General features: G+C 41.3%; 1 protein-coding gene across 1 annotated transcript in view; it reads left to right on the top strand.

The window, feature by feature from the left end:
* Positions 1-1,082: 1,082 nt before the first annotated feature.
* The window catches only part of LOC137360159 (deleted in malignant brain tumors 1 protein-like), a 29,231-nt gene continuing 14,041 nt past the window's right edge, over positions 1,083-16,272 (top strand). Inside the window, exons 1-3 of the mRNA XM_068025708.1 lie at positions 1,083-1,207; positions 9,323-9,355; positions 10,111-10,425. Of these exons, the coding sequence (XP_067881809.1) occupies positions 1,162-1,207; positions 9,323-9,355; positions 10,111-10,425 (394 nt within the window). The 5' untranslated portion in view covers positions 1,083-1,161. The remainder of the gene's footprint in view (positions 1,208-9,322; positions 9,356-10,110; positions 10,426-16,272) is intronic.

The following is a 16,272-nucleotide window of genomic DNA, read 5'->3' as shown; positions in this document are numbered from 1 at the left end:
GGTTATGATAGAGTAAGAATGAGCAAATTATTTCCTCTCATGAATACATTTGTCATCAGAGATCATGGCCAGGATTTTACTGACCCCCAGAGGCGTGATTGGAAGCCAGGAGGGGTGGGGAGGGGCCAAGGAGAAAAGCGGCGCGTGGCAAGGGATGTGGCAGGATAAGATCCCATCGTTTCGCCATCTTCCAGTGATCTCGGGGGCGGGATAGGCTGACCACAGCCTTTTCGCCCAGTGACAGATTGAGGATCTTAAGTGGCCTATTAATTATGGGATCATTCCACCACCTCTGTGATCTTACCAGCAGCGAGGTCCTTCACCACATGGAGAGGACACCTTGTAAAACGAGGCATTATCCCTGTGGCCTTGTGGTTGGGTTGGGGCGTCGCCTCCTTCATGGGTAATTTGTGACCCACAGAGCACCCCCACCAGGAACCAGTTCATTCCCCGGGGCCTCCCTATTTCTGCACCACAAGAACACCGCCTGGAGCATCTCATCGGGGCTTTACGGACTGGCTTTAGTGACCCCGCCTCACCTGCCTCTTCCCTGGGATTCCAACGCTGGGCTTGGGTCTGAGACCTTCCGTAGAACCGGCAGAATAACAGAATCTTGTTAAGATCTGGAAAGCACTATCTGAAAGAGTGATGAAATCAGATTCCAGAGGAATTTATAAAGACAATTAAACAAATGCTTGCAGTGGAATAATTTGCAGGGTTACGAGAAAAAGCTACATATGTGACAATAAATTAGACAGCTCTTTCAAACGTACGACTGTGACTAAAGTAGCCGAATGGCCTTTCTTGTGCATCTATGATTCTATGATCTGGACGCCAGATCAGTGATTAATTTACTTTTCACACTGTCACACGTCATTATCCTCGCAGGATAGGCTGGTAGTTGGAACTTGGGTTCATTTTATCCATTAATGGTCACATTTCGTCTCATTGGTGTGTTTTACCAGCCTGTAATTCACGGTTCACACAAGTCAAAATCTATTGGTTATTTGGAAGGAAACATTGGTTTCTGCAGAAACATCTGTCAAATAATTAATTTCCACAATAGCCAGACTTTCAGAAGCTGCTGGAAGCAGCTCTTAGTGTCTCAGAACAGCGTTCGATTAATGTTCTGTTCACATCGCTGTACCCGGCGCCAGAACGATGCTGCATTCCTTCCTGACCCTGTCTCTGCTGCAGCTTTTGAACTGTGAGTTACGGATTACTGAATGCATTATGTTATTTACTGATGCACTGATTATTATTACAAGACGTCTGTTTTGAATATATTTAACATATTTACTGAAGAACACATTCAGGTGATGTAGAAAGTAAATAATGCTTTATAAATGTTAATGTTCTTGTGTAGAGTTTAATGAAATATCGGAATTTGTTTATTGACTTCCACCTGCTGCTCGTACAGACAGAGCAGACTGGAGTTGAAAATCTAATGGGTCTATTTAAGGAGGGTCTGTTCGAAAAAGAGCCACTTCGCTGTTAGAATAGAATCTGTCAGTGTCTGGGATCAATTTACAGAAAACGGATCTATTTTATTTACAGTTGTCTTTCATTGGGTTGGTTTGAAATGGATACTGAAATGGTTGAGATAATTTGTCGAAGTTTCATTTGATACAAATTTTGGATTGATTGTTTCCATTTTAAGTTCTATTAGCTGCAAATAGGAATAAACCTCCATTTATATAAAAGTGTCTTGCGTTTATAAAGCGCATTTCACTACGTCAGGACGTCCCAAGAGCTTTACAGTCAATTAGGTACTGTTTTGTAGTGTCGTCCATACTGTAATGTAGGAAACGTGGCAGCTAATTTACACACAGCAAGCTCCGAAAAACAGCAATGTGATAATGGCCAGAATACTTTTTTTGTGTGTGTGGTATTGATTGAGGGATCAACATTCGCCAGAGCACGAGGGATAATTCCCCTGCCCTTCCTCCAAATACTGCACCTGAAAGGGCCGACGGGGCCTCGGTTTAACTTCTCCTCCGATGGAAAGCAGCTTGCACAGTGCAGCACACCTTCAGTCCTGCACTGGGGTGGCAGCCTAGATTTTGCGCACAAGTCCCTGGAATTAGACTTGAACCCACCCTCTCCTGACTCAGAGGCGAGAGTGCTAGCAATTGAGCTATTGCTGACAGGAATATTGTTTTGGTGACAGTAAACAAGTTTAGAATATTCTACAACTAATTAACGGGTATTTTAAATTCCCAGTTGAATTTGTGTCGAACACAAAGACCGCGGCAGTTTGTTTAATTTTTCCCCCTGCATTTCTTATACTGACACAGCCAGCTGAAATTGAAATTCTAATCTGATTATTTAAAGCGAGTCTGATAGAAGTAGAGCGCTGTCTTTGTTTGAATAGAGTTTATCAGAGTCTGGGTGTAAGTTATCTCACTGAGTGTGGAACAGCCGTCAAAACTACATCTACTGCCGACATGAACCGCCACACACATTTCTGTCACAGCTATTTCTCAATACAAGTGTTGTATGCTCTCCCAGTGATACAGTTCATGAAACTAAATATTTTAGAATAATTTGTTCAATGTTGAAGTGTTACCTTCAATCTATAATAACCACTCAACTGGAGATGGAACCAATATTTTTCAATTCGTTTTCATTATTAGTATAATTATCAAGTGCACTCTGCAAAAAATGATGTTACTAAAAGTTCCTTAATCTTTGGGGAATTTGCTCTGTGTTATTGATCAGTTAGTGATGATCTTCAAAATTAGTATCTTTTATATTAAATTAATTATTCTATTTCCTCCATTTTTTGTACAGTGCCTAAAGATAGTTAAGTTTCCCCAATCACATATTTTGACACAGTGTCATGTAGTGTGTAATGAGTTAGTGATAATGTTCTTTATTATTTTTCCAACGGCTCGATGTTTGTTGTTTTATTCCATTGATGATTCCATTCTCTTCCTCACTATTTACCGTGTGTGTTTGGTTAGATTGATCAGTCTCTGTCTATTGGAACTTTATTGGTTTACTGCCAGGACAACTTAGTCCCAGTGTTATCAGATACTTAATGTATTTAACGAAATATATTTCCGTGAGTATTAATAAATTGGATAGTAAAACCCAATTTTGTGGATTATTTAAATAACATTTTATTCAAGTCACAGAAAAGATAAACAATGAATTGCACTTGACTCCCTTATCCTTTTCTCCAATCGCCAGTTGCTCAGAATAACTTTTAAAAAGCAGGCATGTTTTATGACAAAAAAACAATGTTATTCTTTGCTATCATATGAAGCGAATATTGAAATAGTTTATCTCATTTGTAGAATTCACATTGAATACGGATCTTGGTCTGTTGGTTTGAGTTTACATTCCATCAATATTAAATAGGGAGCAATTATCCATTCTTCCGCTTTCAGAAAACATTGTTTTATAATATCTTCCATCTGATTAACACGTCTTCTAAATTCCCAGGTGGTACATGTGCGGAACTTTGATTTAAATCCAAAATTGTGAACTAATACCTTGGCAATTTGTTTTATTTGGTCCTCAAAAGCTCTTGTACCGATACAACTGACTGGAGTGGAAATTCTAAGCAGATAATTTAAACATAGCAATCTAGCAGTGGAACGTGATCACTGTGAGAGTAGAAGGCCTCGCAGTTTGGGGTCTGGGGTCGATGGTAATGCTGGGATGAGAGAACAGTAGTCAAAGCTAAATCTACTGCTGACTGAACCCACACGGGAATTTCTGTCCCAGTTTTTTACAGCAGAATTGCTGTCTGACCCTGTGTGGTATACTGAATGGAGCTGAAATAATTTCAATAGTTTGTTCCACGTTAGAATGTGGTACATGATCCATAAATATTGTATAATATATTAACGAGAGGCAGAACCAATATTATTTCAATGAGCATTCATTATTACTGTAATTGTGAAGTGCCTCTCCAAAAGATAATGTTACCGAATATTCCAAAATCTCCGGAGGATTTTCCATTTATTATTATTTACTTAATGATGACCTTGAAAATTTTGAACTTTGTATTGGAAATTCTCAACTTACTTCACATATTCATATGTGCAGCGTCAAGTAATAATTAATGTGACAAAGTCTCCTTCCACATGCTCCTTTGATGTTTAGCATCGTGAAGTGTTTCTTGAGATATCATGAATAGTCTCCTTCCACCTGCTCGATATTGTTGCAGAGTTTTTCGGTCGATGATTCGATTCAGTTTGTCACTGTTTTCAGAGCGGGTTTGGTTACATTTGTTAATGTCTGTCGACAACAAATGCTGGTTCACGACTGGGAAACCCACCCTTAATGTTATTGGATACTTCCATGATGAATTTTCTTTTGTTTTTGTGAAAGGGATTGTATTGTAAAATGCTGATTTTGAAGGTAATTTAAGAATATTTTCTACAAACCATAGAACGGAGATAAAGTATGGAATGTAGAAGACTCCCTGAATCTTTTTTTAGCAATCGGCCGCTGATCAAAATCAATTTATAGCAAATGTGCATATTTATTTTAATTTGTCATTTATTGAGATCGTATAAAGTGAATATTGAAACAGCTTCCTTAATATGTAAATTTATAATTTAATACATTTAGTCATTTTTGATTTTAAGTGTATCAACTTCAAATAGGGAACTGCTGTCCATTTTTGTCACATACAGTAAAAACGGATCTAATATTTTTCATCTGATTAACATGCAATTGCTTTTCCAGAGGAAATTTGAGTTAAATTTAGTTTTGTTACCAAAATTGAACATAAATGCGGCAAGGGTTGGTTTTATGTTGTTTCCTATGGCGCTCGTACAGATGCAAAAGACTGGAGTTAAAATTCTAATCAGGCATTTATAACGGAGACTCCTGGAAGTAGAAAGTAGTCAGTGTTGCAATCGAGTGTATGGGAGTCAAAACAACAGAATACTGGGATCTGTATCTAGTGCACTCATCCCAAATTGTCGCCTGGATTTCTCAGTGGAGTGCCCTGTGATACAGAGAATTAGATGAAATAGGTGTACAGCATTTGTAATATTCAGAAATGACAATAAAAGTTGTGTAATATATTAACTGGAGCTGGAAGCAATATTGCTTCATTTTTACTGATTATTAATAGAATTATCATTTACACCCTCCAGAAAAGATGCTACTGCTTTCAGGGGGATTCGCTGTTAGAACAGTTGTATTTAGTCACCGACAATCTTCAAAACTATGCCTTTTGACATCAAATCATGTTTTCTATTTCATCCATTTATGTGAACGGTGTTGTGTAGTAATTAGTGATTCTCACTATTATTCCACATGATTCCGACATTTGATGCTGTATTTAACATCCAGACGTGTTTCGGAATCTCTTTCCACATGTCCCATACTTTTTATATGGTGCGATGCAGTGTTTAATGAAAGATCCGGAGTTGTTTCCCAATCTCTGGGGAAAGGTGGGAAAGTGGATCTGGGGCAGTAGATCAGCCATGATCTTATTGAACGGCGGAGCAGCCTGGGTAGGTAGTATGGCTTAATCCTACTCCTATTAAATGCTTCAATGTCCTTCCACATGTCCCATACTTTGCGGAACAACCCCTGAATTCGCTTGCATATTTCAATTCAACAGACAATGCCCAGGACAATTAATATCGGTATTGTAGATGTTTAGAACATAGAACATAGAACAATACAGCGCAGTACAGGCCCTTCGGCCCTCGATGTTGCGCCGACCTGTGAAACCATCTGACCTAAACTATTCCATTTTCATCCATATGTCTATCCAATGACCACTTAAATGCCCTTAAAGTTGGCGAGTCTACTACTATTGCAGGCAGGGCGTTCCACGCCCCTACTACTCTCTGAGTAAAGAAACTACCTGTGACATCTGTCCTATATCTATCACCCCACAACTTAAAGCTATGTCCCCTCGAGTTTGCCATCACCATCCGAGGAAAAAGGCTCTCACTATCCACTCTATCTAACCCTCTGATTATCTTATATGTCTCTATTAAGTCACCTCTCCTCCTCCTTCTCTCTAACGAAAACAACCTCAAGTCCCTCAGCCTTTCCTCGTAAGACATTCCCTCCATACCAGGCAACATCCTAGCAAAACTCCTCTGCACCCTTTCCAAAGCTTCCACATCCTTCCTATAATGCGGTGACCAGAACTGCATGCAATACTCCAGGTGCGGCCGCACCAGAGTTTTGTGCAGCTGCAGCATGACCTCGTGGCTCCGAAACTCAATCCCCCTCCTAATAAAAGCTAACACACCATATGCCTTCTTAACAGCCCTATTAACCTGGGTAGCAACTTTCAGGGATTTATGTCCCTGGACACCAAGATCTCTCTGCTCATCTACACTACCAAGAATCTTCCCATTAGCCCAGTACTCTGCATTCCTGTTACTCCTTCCAAAGTGAATCACCTCACACTTTTCCGCATTAAACTCCATTTGCCATCTCTCAGCCCAGCTCTGCAGCCTATCTATGTCCCGCTGTACCCTACAACATCCTTCAGCACTATCCACAACTCCACCGACCTCCGTGTCATCTGCAAATTTACTAACCCACCCTTCCACATCCTCATCCAGGTCATTTATAAAAATGACAAACAGCAGTGGCCCCAAAACAGATCCTTGTGGTACACCACTAGTAACTAAACTCCAGGATGAACATTTGCCATCAATCACCACCCTCTGTCTTCTTTCAGCTAGCCAATTTCTGATGTGTCTTTGGTTATTTCCAACTGCGGTAACGTTTCTTCAGGCACTAGCTCATGCCTTGTAGACATAGCTTGTTAAAAGTTACTGATAATGCTGTTAGCACACAGAATCCGGATTTGAGGTTTTAACCTACAATAACTGCAATTTTATCAATTAATTTGTTTCTGAAATCCACAAGAGCTCACTTAATTGCGAAAGTTGTTCAAATTGGGCCTAAAGTCGTTTGCGATAACATAATCATTTAGAATCTTGACCCACCTAATAATTTGCCACGAGAATCATGTACTTATAAACTCTCTGTATTGACTGTATATTGCAACCCCTAAACCACCGCTGTCCCTCGTATTGTAACTCATTCAAGAGGTTAAATTCTGGGCTTTCAATATCCCACGTTTGTCCCGTTTCAGTTCACCTCCTCTGAGTTTATTATTTTTTTATAATTAATGTTTCTTTATTACTCGTTGTGGCAATCCGGTTCAATAGCAAGTTAATGTAAGTATAAAATATTAAAATAACTTATGTTTGGCACCAAAACCATTAGTCCAAACATCAGGAATGTAACGGTGCGACTAATGAAATCAGAGGTGTTGGGAAGCGAGAGTCGTCATAGACAGTGAGAGCAAGGAAAATGGGTGAACGAGACTGTCCGTGCCAAGATAACAGCAGCAGCGGCAGAGTTTTAGCTGAGTTGACGTTTACCTGGGGGAGGAGGCCGACCAGAAGAGTGTGAAAATAGTGGGTATATTCCCTGTATATAGAGGTGATTCGGATCACGGTTCAAAAAGAAATGCATTCAAACTTTTTCAAGAACAACAATGAGAGCAGTTAGAAATTGTGAGGAAGCAAATGAGAGTGAATGGAGGACTCAGCAGATATGAGGAGTACTGTAGATAAATGGAAACATAGTAATGATTGAGAAATGGGAACGAATGATCATTTCTCTGAGACCGCAAGAGATAAACTTGATGAATAGGCAAGCATGGGAGTCTCGGTAACAGATTGTTTAGATTCATTTTCGGGTCCTGAGCTCGCTAGCCAGGTGAAATTTACTGAACAAACCTACTTAGCCAGAGGTGATGGCGGGGTGGTTTCCTGAACCAATGTCGTCATTTTGGCGATATTGTTCTGCACCAGTGTATTGTCCATCCCTAGTTTCCCTAAGAAGGTGTGCATCAGTTTACTCCTTGAACCACTGGATTATCAGGAAAAAAAATCCAGCGTAGCATGTGTGGATACAGGCTGAAATGGTAAATGCAGGAAGTGTACAATAAAAGACTGAGTGGATTGAAGAGGATTCACGGACCCGATAGAAGCACTGAGGTTGGTCACTGGGAAAGGGGAATTTGTGCGAGCACACTATTATCAGGGAAAGTTGGCAGGAATGCTGAGGCTCCATGACTGGGATGAAGTCACACACTATTTACATTGCATAACTCGGAGCATAAAGAGACCAGTGAGATTACAGTTGGGAAACAGTAACTCATTCCAGATTACTCGGTAAGCACAGCTGAGGACAGCAATCGGTATCACGTTGTCTATAATATATCAGCAGAGTATATAAAGAGACAAGCGTACATGGGAGATATATTATCAACTGGGAGATGGGGAGCAGGTCAACACACCGTCTATTGTATATCATGTTGTGAATAGAAAAACACCTGGAAATCTGTGAGACACATTATCATCAGGGAGATTGGATACAGGTCAACGGACTGACTGCATTTTTAAAAAGCTTACCAGTAAACGGGAGGACCATTGATCGAGCATCATTAACTGGTAAAAGAATATGGCACGTCGGCGAGGGCAGTTTGCAAGAGAATCAGAACCGCAGGAACTTAGGATGAAACAGTCAGCACCGAGTTAGGAGACTGACAGACCATTCATCTTGTTTTGTTTTGTTTGAGGAAGCTATATATTTTATTGAACAGCAGAAAGGCCCAATTACACCTTTATAGAAACTTTGAAAGTTACAGGTGGTAGACTTTGCAGTAAATTAAAAGGCATCAAAATTTACCACAAGATCGGAAAATCTTTAATTTAATTTAAATGTTCCCATTCCTTCTCGAACTTTCGATCGGAATGCTCAATTCACTGAGAGTTTAAAAGCAGATCCATCACCACCCTCTTCTCACGGCACCTACACACGGGTCATCAATGGTCAGAGCACCATCAGCACAAATTTACAGGGCGAAGGGGAAAATGAGTGGGACAAATTAGACAGCTCTTACAAAGAGACAGCATCGGCAGCATGGGCCGAATGGCATCCCTCTGTGCTGTTCCATTGTAAGATTCTATAAGGGAGAGGACCATCACCACTGCCTTCTCAGAGCACCTTCACACTGGTAATACATAAAGACCACCCACCGTCACCACAATGGGAGAGTGTATCCGAGTGTCAGTGTGTGTATATGTGAAAACAATGCTGGATACATTTTGGCCCATTACCAATATTAATTTGTTGCAGAAACTGTATTTTCTGTTTTAAAAAATGAAATCACAGATCCTAATATAATTTATTCAGCAAAGGCACGGGAATAATCACCCTGCAGTTCGTTGTATTCGTGTTTTTGCTTTCTGACATTTTCATTCATTTCTTGTCCCAGTGAACTCTAATTGTCAATTTCTCATTTCAGGCAGACCAGGGAACAGTCAGGCTGACCCGTCAGGTAATCGCCCTTTATTTCCACACTATCTGCTATCTCTCTGCTCTGATCTATCCCATTAAATGTTAAGCTTGGACGACACTCTCAGTACTTTTTGTGATCACGGATTAACCCGCTGCCCGGTTGCTAGTCAGAAAGGGAGTGTGTCCCTCATTGTGTTAGTAAAGATCTTTAATTCCAGCTGAGAGATGGCTGCTGCCTTCATGTGGAGGGACAATAACTGAGGGTCTCTGAAGAGCAGAGTGTGAAGGATCAGCTCCACTCACACTGTTGCCGGTCCAAAGGTCCACCTCACCAATCTGACGTGATCTCCAGTTCACATGACCATCCAGCCCTGTCTTTATTGGCTGTGGTGGTTGTGGCGGAAATTTCCTCTGCTCTTCCCTGTTGCTGGTATCTCACTGTGTTCGCCCAATCAGTACTGAAAACGTAACAATGTGATAATTACAGCCACGCTCCTCTCCCCACTTCTGCAGATTAAATATATTCTGAGCCTGAACACACCCCGTTCCCTTTGGAGCCGTTGTGTTGGTGGGAATATCCGGCTGTCTCCCGGCTCCCTGCTCCTTTGCACTGTGTATTAGTATTACCGTTTCTTTTTTATCATGTGTAATATTTCCACCGGGTTTTATTAGGGTTCTGAATGTAGACGGATGTTCCTATCAATTCATGCCTGGTTAATGGGGAGGGTACGTGCGCTGGGAATCTGTGGGTTTAACGCAATATGAACGCTTGATAATATTTCTGATCTTTTACAGAGAAGGTGAAGCTGAGATTAGTGAATGGTGGCAGTCGGTGCGCTGGGAGAGTGGAGATTCACTACAGGGGACAGTGGGGGACTGTGTGGGATTCCTACTGGGACCTGCTGGACGCTGCTGTTGTGTGTCGGGAGCTGGGTTGCGGGACCGCGGTCTCTGCACCGGGTAAAGCTCACTTTGGGGAAGGGTCCGGACCCGTTGTGACGGATGAAGTAGAGTGCAGCGGGACTGAGGCTGCTCTGCGGGACTGCAAATCATATCAATGGGATCACTATTCCTGGTCACACGTCTATGATGCTGGCGTCATCTGCTCAGGTAAAATCCTTTCTCAGTTTCTCATCTCCCGCCGCAGCTAATGAATCCAGGAAGAAGTGAAAGTAAAGCAATCCGGGATGGTCCCTACCCGGAAAGTCAGATGATAATAATTCCATTAAACTCCGGTTGGAATTAATGTTAATATTCGGATCACTATTTAAAATAATATCATTAGTACTATATTGAAGAAACATTCTCCACCGGGAGCAACAAATATCTGATACTCAGCATACTTACAATACAGACAGAGCAGTTTGTATTGAGATTTTCCTTAAAGCCGCAGTGAATGATCTGAACCGCTGGAAATGTCACAATCTCAATCCAACTCTCCATTCATCAACCCAGCTGCCGCTACCGGGCATGTACTGTCAGCCCGGCTGTCCACCCGCAATGATCGCTTGGCCTCAGATCTGATATATTACACAGATTGTGAAGCTGAGACTGGGGAGCAGAGGAGGGAGGGAGGCAGGTTTCTCTGCCTCGGGGAGCCAAAGTAATGGGTCCGCAGTTATTGTGGGTATCACAAGAGGAAACAGCTCTGTAACATCCCACGGCTGCCTGCGCATTGCCATTTAAATATTGAGAAAGTGAAATTCGCAGAATATTAAACAAAAGAGCTAAGATAATTCAGGAAGCAGTTGCAACGATTAAACTCAACACAGTTGAACTATTCGAAGAAAAGCGGCGAGTTTTCCTGAATTCATGGCCAGTTACTGTAAGGAGGATATTGATATCCTTCAAGAGGATAAAGAAAGGCTGGTGAAATGGGCGGACGGGTGGCAGATGAAATTTAACGCAGAGAACTGTGAACTGATACATTCTGGTTGGAACACGGAGGAGAGGCAATATCACAGAATCACTGAACTGTTACAGTGCAGAAGGGGGCTATGCGGCCCTTCATGTCTGCATGGGCTCTCTGAAAGAGAAGTTCACTCATTTCCATTCCCCTGCCGTCTGTCCATCACTCTGCACATTCTTCCATTTCATATAACTGTCTAATTCCCTTTTGAATGCTACAATTGAAGCAGCTTCTGCCACGATCTCAGACAATCATTCCAGATCTGAACCACTCGCTGCATGAAAAAGATTTTCCTCATGTCACTTTAGCTTCTTTCACCAAATACTTTAACTTGGTGCCCTCTTATTCTCGATCCTTTCACCAGTAGAAGCAGTTTCCTTCCAGCTTCACTGTCCATAACCCTCATTATTATGAATAGCTCTATCAAATTACCTCTCCGCCTTCTCTTCTCCAAGGAAAACAGTCCTAACTTCTCCAATCTATCTTCATAACTGAAATTCCTCATCCCTGGAATAATTTCCATGAAAAGTCTCGTTACTCTCTTCAATGCCCTCATATCTTTCCTCAAGTGTGGCGCCTAGAACTGGATGCAATTCTCCATCTGAGGCCGAACTAGCGTCTTCTACAACTGCAATATTACTCCCTTGCTCTTGTATTCTATGCACTTATTTATGATGTCCAGGACAGTGTACGCTGTATTAAACGCTCTCTCGACCTAGCCTGCCACCGTCAATGACTTATGCACGATTGAACCAAGGTCCCTCTGCTCCTGTTACCCCTTTAGAATTGAACCCTTCATTTTATATTTTATCTCCATGTTATTCCGACCAAAATGAAACACTTCGCATTTCTCTGCATTGAACTTCATCCGCCAACTGTCTGCCCGTTTCACCAACTTGTCAAAGTCCTTTTGCAGATCTGCACTATCCTCCTCACTATTCACTATGCTTCCAAGTTTTGTATCATCTGCAAGCTTTGAAATTGTGCCCTGTACACCAAGGTTTAGTTCATTTATATATATAGACTGGGACCTGAATATTGAAGGATACATGGCATTTAGGAAGGGCAGGAAGCTAGGAATAGGTGGAGGGGTAGCTCTGTTAATTAATGATGGTATTAGCACAATGGTGAGCGATGACCTAGGTTCAGGAGACCAGGATGTAGAAGCTGTTCGGGTAGAGATGAAAAATAATTCAGGCAAGAAGTCACTTGTCAGAAGTGGTGTCTCGGCCACCTAACATTAACCACACTGTGGGAGGGGGTATAAATGAATAAATAATGGCAGCCTGTCAGAAAGGTACAGTGATAATTAGGGGCGGATTTTCGCCTACATTTAGACTGGGAAAATCAGATGGGCAGAGATAGCCTAGATGAGGACTGCATGGAATATTTTCGGGATAATTTCTTGGAACAATAACTTGTGGAGCCAACCAGAGAGTAGGCTGTACTCGACCTGGTATTGCGCAATGAGGTAGGAATAATTAATGACCACATAGTTAAGGCGCCCCTTGGTAGCAGCGATCATGATATGATTGAATTTTACATTCAGTTTGAGGGAGAGTAGAGTGGGTCCAAGACTAATATTTTAAACTTAAATCAGGGCAATTATGAGGACATGAATGCAGAGCTAGCTAAAGTGAACTGGCAAATCCGGTTAAGGGATAGGTCAATAGAAATGCATTGGCAGACAGTTAAGGGAGTATTTCAGATATTCACACAATTTCACATATTTCAACGGGAAAGAAACATTCCAAGAGTGTGTCCCACCATCCGTGGTTAAGTAAAACAGCCAAAGGTCGTATCAAACTTCAAGAAATAGCCTATAATTGCGCAAAAATGGGAGGCAGGTCAAAAGACTGGACAGAATTTTTTAAAAAACCAAAGGATGACGAAAAGATTGATAAGGCAGGTAACATTAGAGGACGAGAGAAGGCTAGATAGATATATAAGGAGCGATAGTAAGAGTTTATATATATATATATATATATATACATTTAAAAAAAAGAAAAGAAAAGAAGTAACAAAGTGAGCGTTGAACTTATTAAATGTGAGTCTGGGGAATTAATAATGGAAAATAAGGAGATGACAGATGTATTGAACAGATGTTTGGCATCGGTCTTCACTATTGAAGATAAAAGTAACATCCCAGTTTTAGCTGTAAGTCAGGAAATGGAAGGGAGGGAGTAACTCAAGAAGATTGCAAACACCAGGGAAAAGGAACTGAGCAAATTGTTGGAGCTGCAGGCTGACAAGTCCCCAGGACCTGATGTACTTCATCCTAAGGTGTTAAAAGAAGTAGCAAGTGAGGTAGTTGATGCGTTAATTTTAATTTTCCAACGTTCCCTAGATTCGGGGAAGGTTAATTTAGATTGGAAAATAGCGAATGCAACTCCTTTAGACAGAAAGGGAGGGAAACAGCAAGCAAGAAACTATAGGCCAATTAGTTTAATACCTGCCTTAGGGAAAATGTTACAAGCTATTATTAAAGATGTTATCGCAGGGAATTTAGAAACATTCAAGGTAATCAGGCATAGTCAACATGGATTTGTGAAAGGCAGGTCATGTGTAACCAATTGATTGGAGTTCTTTGAGGGAGTTACATGTGCTGTTGGTAAAGGGGAACTGGTCGATGTATTGTACTTAGATTTCCAGAAGGCATTTGAGAAGGTGCCACATCAAAGGCTATTGCATAAAATAAAAGTTCATGGTGTAGGGGGTAACGTATTAACATGGATGGAAGATTGGTTCGTTCACAGGAAACATAGAGTAGGCATAAATGGGTCATTTTTTTGGTTGACAAGAAGTAATGAGTGGTGTGCCATAGGGATCTGTGCTGGGGCCTCAACGTTTCACAATTTACAGAAATGACTTAGATGCAGGGACCGACGGTATGCTTGCTAAATTTGCGAATGACACAAAGATAGGTAAGAATGTAACTTGAGAAGAGGACATAAGGAGTCTGCAAAGGGATATAGATAGGTTAAGTGAGTGGGCAAAGACCTGGCAAATGGATTATAATGTAGGAAACTGGGAAATTGTCCACTTTGGGAGTATGAATAGAAGGGAAGCATATTATCTAAATGGTGAGAGGTTGCAGAGCTCTGAGATACAGAGAGATATGGGCGTCTTAGTGTATGAAACGCAAAACGTTAGTATGCAGGTACAACAAGTAATTAAAAAAGCTAGGAAAATGTCATCATTTATCGCGAGTGGAATTGAATACAAAAGTAGGGAGGCTATGCTTCAGAGACACAGTGTATTGGTGAGACCACATCTGGAATATTGTGTACTATACTTGTCTCCTTATTTAAGGACTGATGTAAATGCGTTGGAGGCAGTACAGAGAAGGTTTACTGGTCTAATATCTGGAATGGGTGACCTGCTATGCGAGGAAAGATTTGACAGGCTCGGCTTGCTTCCGCTGGAATTTACAAGAGGAAGAGGCGACATGATTGTAGCATATAATATCCTGAAAGGTCTTGACAGGGTGGTTGTGGAAAATATGTTTCCCCTTGTGGGAGAAGCTAGAACTAGGAGTCACTGTTTAAAAATAAGGGTCGCCCATTTAAGACAGAGATGAGGAGAATTTTTTTCTCAGTGGGTTGTGACTCTTTGGAATTCTCTTCCTCAAAAGGCAGTGGAAGCAGAGTGTTTGAATTTTTTTAAGGCAGAGGTAGGTAGATTCTTGATAACCAAGAGGGTGGAAGGTTATCGGGGATCAGTGGAAATGTGGAGTAATCAGTTCAGCCATGAACGTATTGAATGGTGTAGCAGGCTCGACGAGTCGAGTGTCCACCTCCTGCTCCTAATTTGTATGTTCATACGTATGTTCTTATTAACAGGGTATATCTGATACATCCTCTTTATTAATTTAAACCCCTCCAGTATCTGAATTACCTCCTCTGTAACCATTGCCCGGGGTGCATCTTCTTCCTTGGCAAAGACAGGCGCAGAGAATTTAGATAATACCTGAACTATACCCGCTACCTCCATATGTAAATCCTCTTTCTGATCCCTCATCGACCCCACTCCTCCTTTTACCACCCCTTTACTATTTCTCTGTCTATAGAATACTTTGGGATTTCTTTTAATGCTTGCTGCCAGTCTCTTTTCAAGGGTACAATTAGAAAGTGGCTGCAGCCAACAGTCACCTGGGAGTATTTTTGATCAAATCGTTGAAGGTAGCAGGGCAGGTTGAGAAATTGGTTAATATTCAATGGGATGTTGGCCTTTTTAAGTGGCGGTATAGTGTAAAAAAGTAAGGAAGTTATTATGAACTTTTGTGGAACACTGGCTTCACCTCAACTGGCGTATTGTGTACAATTCAGGGCACGGGACATTAGAAGAATGTGAATGCTATAGAATGGGTGCAGAAAGGATTTACAAGGAAGGTTCAAGGGATGAAAGACTTCAGTTACAATGATAGTTTGGAGAAACTGTGGTCGCTCTCCTGAGAACAGAGAAGGCTGCGTGGAAATTTGATAGAGGTGTTCAAAATCATGAGGGGAATAGACAGAGTAGATAGAGAGAAAGTGTTCCTCTTGGCAGAAAGGTCAATAACCAGAGAACACTGTTATAAGGTGGATGGGATAAGAACCAACCGTGACATGAGGAATAAGTTATTTACACAGCGAGTGGTTAGGATCTTCTGGAATGTTCTACCTGCGAGTCTGATGGAGACAGATTCAATTGTGGCTTTCAATATGGAATTGGACAAGCACCTGAAGAGAAAATCTTTGCATGGCTATGGGGAAAGAGCAGAAGCATAGGACCAGCTGAGGAGCTCTTGCTGATAACCAGCATGGACACAACGGGCTGAATGTCCTCCTTCTGTGTTGTAAACATTCTATGATTATATGCTGACTGTTGCATCTTGCTGGTCAGAAGCTCTCTGTCCAGTTTTTAAACCTAAAACTGTGAATGTGGTTTCAAGGTAATTAATTGCATACTTTGAAGGGTGATCATGACAGACTGTAGAAAACTGGCTGCAAAACAGTCAACAAAGTGTGGGTTAAAGGTAGTTATTCAGACTGGCAAAAGGTGAGAAG

The sequence above is a fragment of the Heterodontus francisci genome, unplaced genomic scaffold, assembly GCF_036365525.1.
Source record: "Heterodontus francisci isolate sHetFra1 unplaced genomic scaffold, sHetFra1.hap1 HAP1_SCAFFOLD_216, whole genome shotgun sequence".
Taxonomy (NCBI): Eukaryota; Metazoa; Chordata; class Chondrichthyes; order Heterodontiformes; family Heterodontidae; genus Heterodontus; species Heterodontus francisci.
This window is presented reverse-complemented; position numbering and strand designations above follow the sequence as displayed.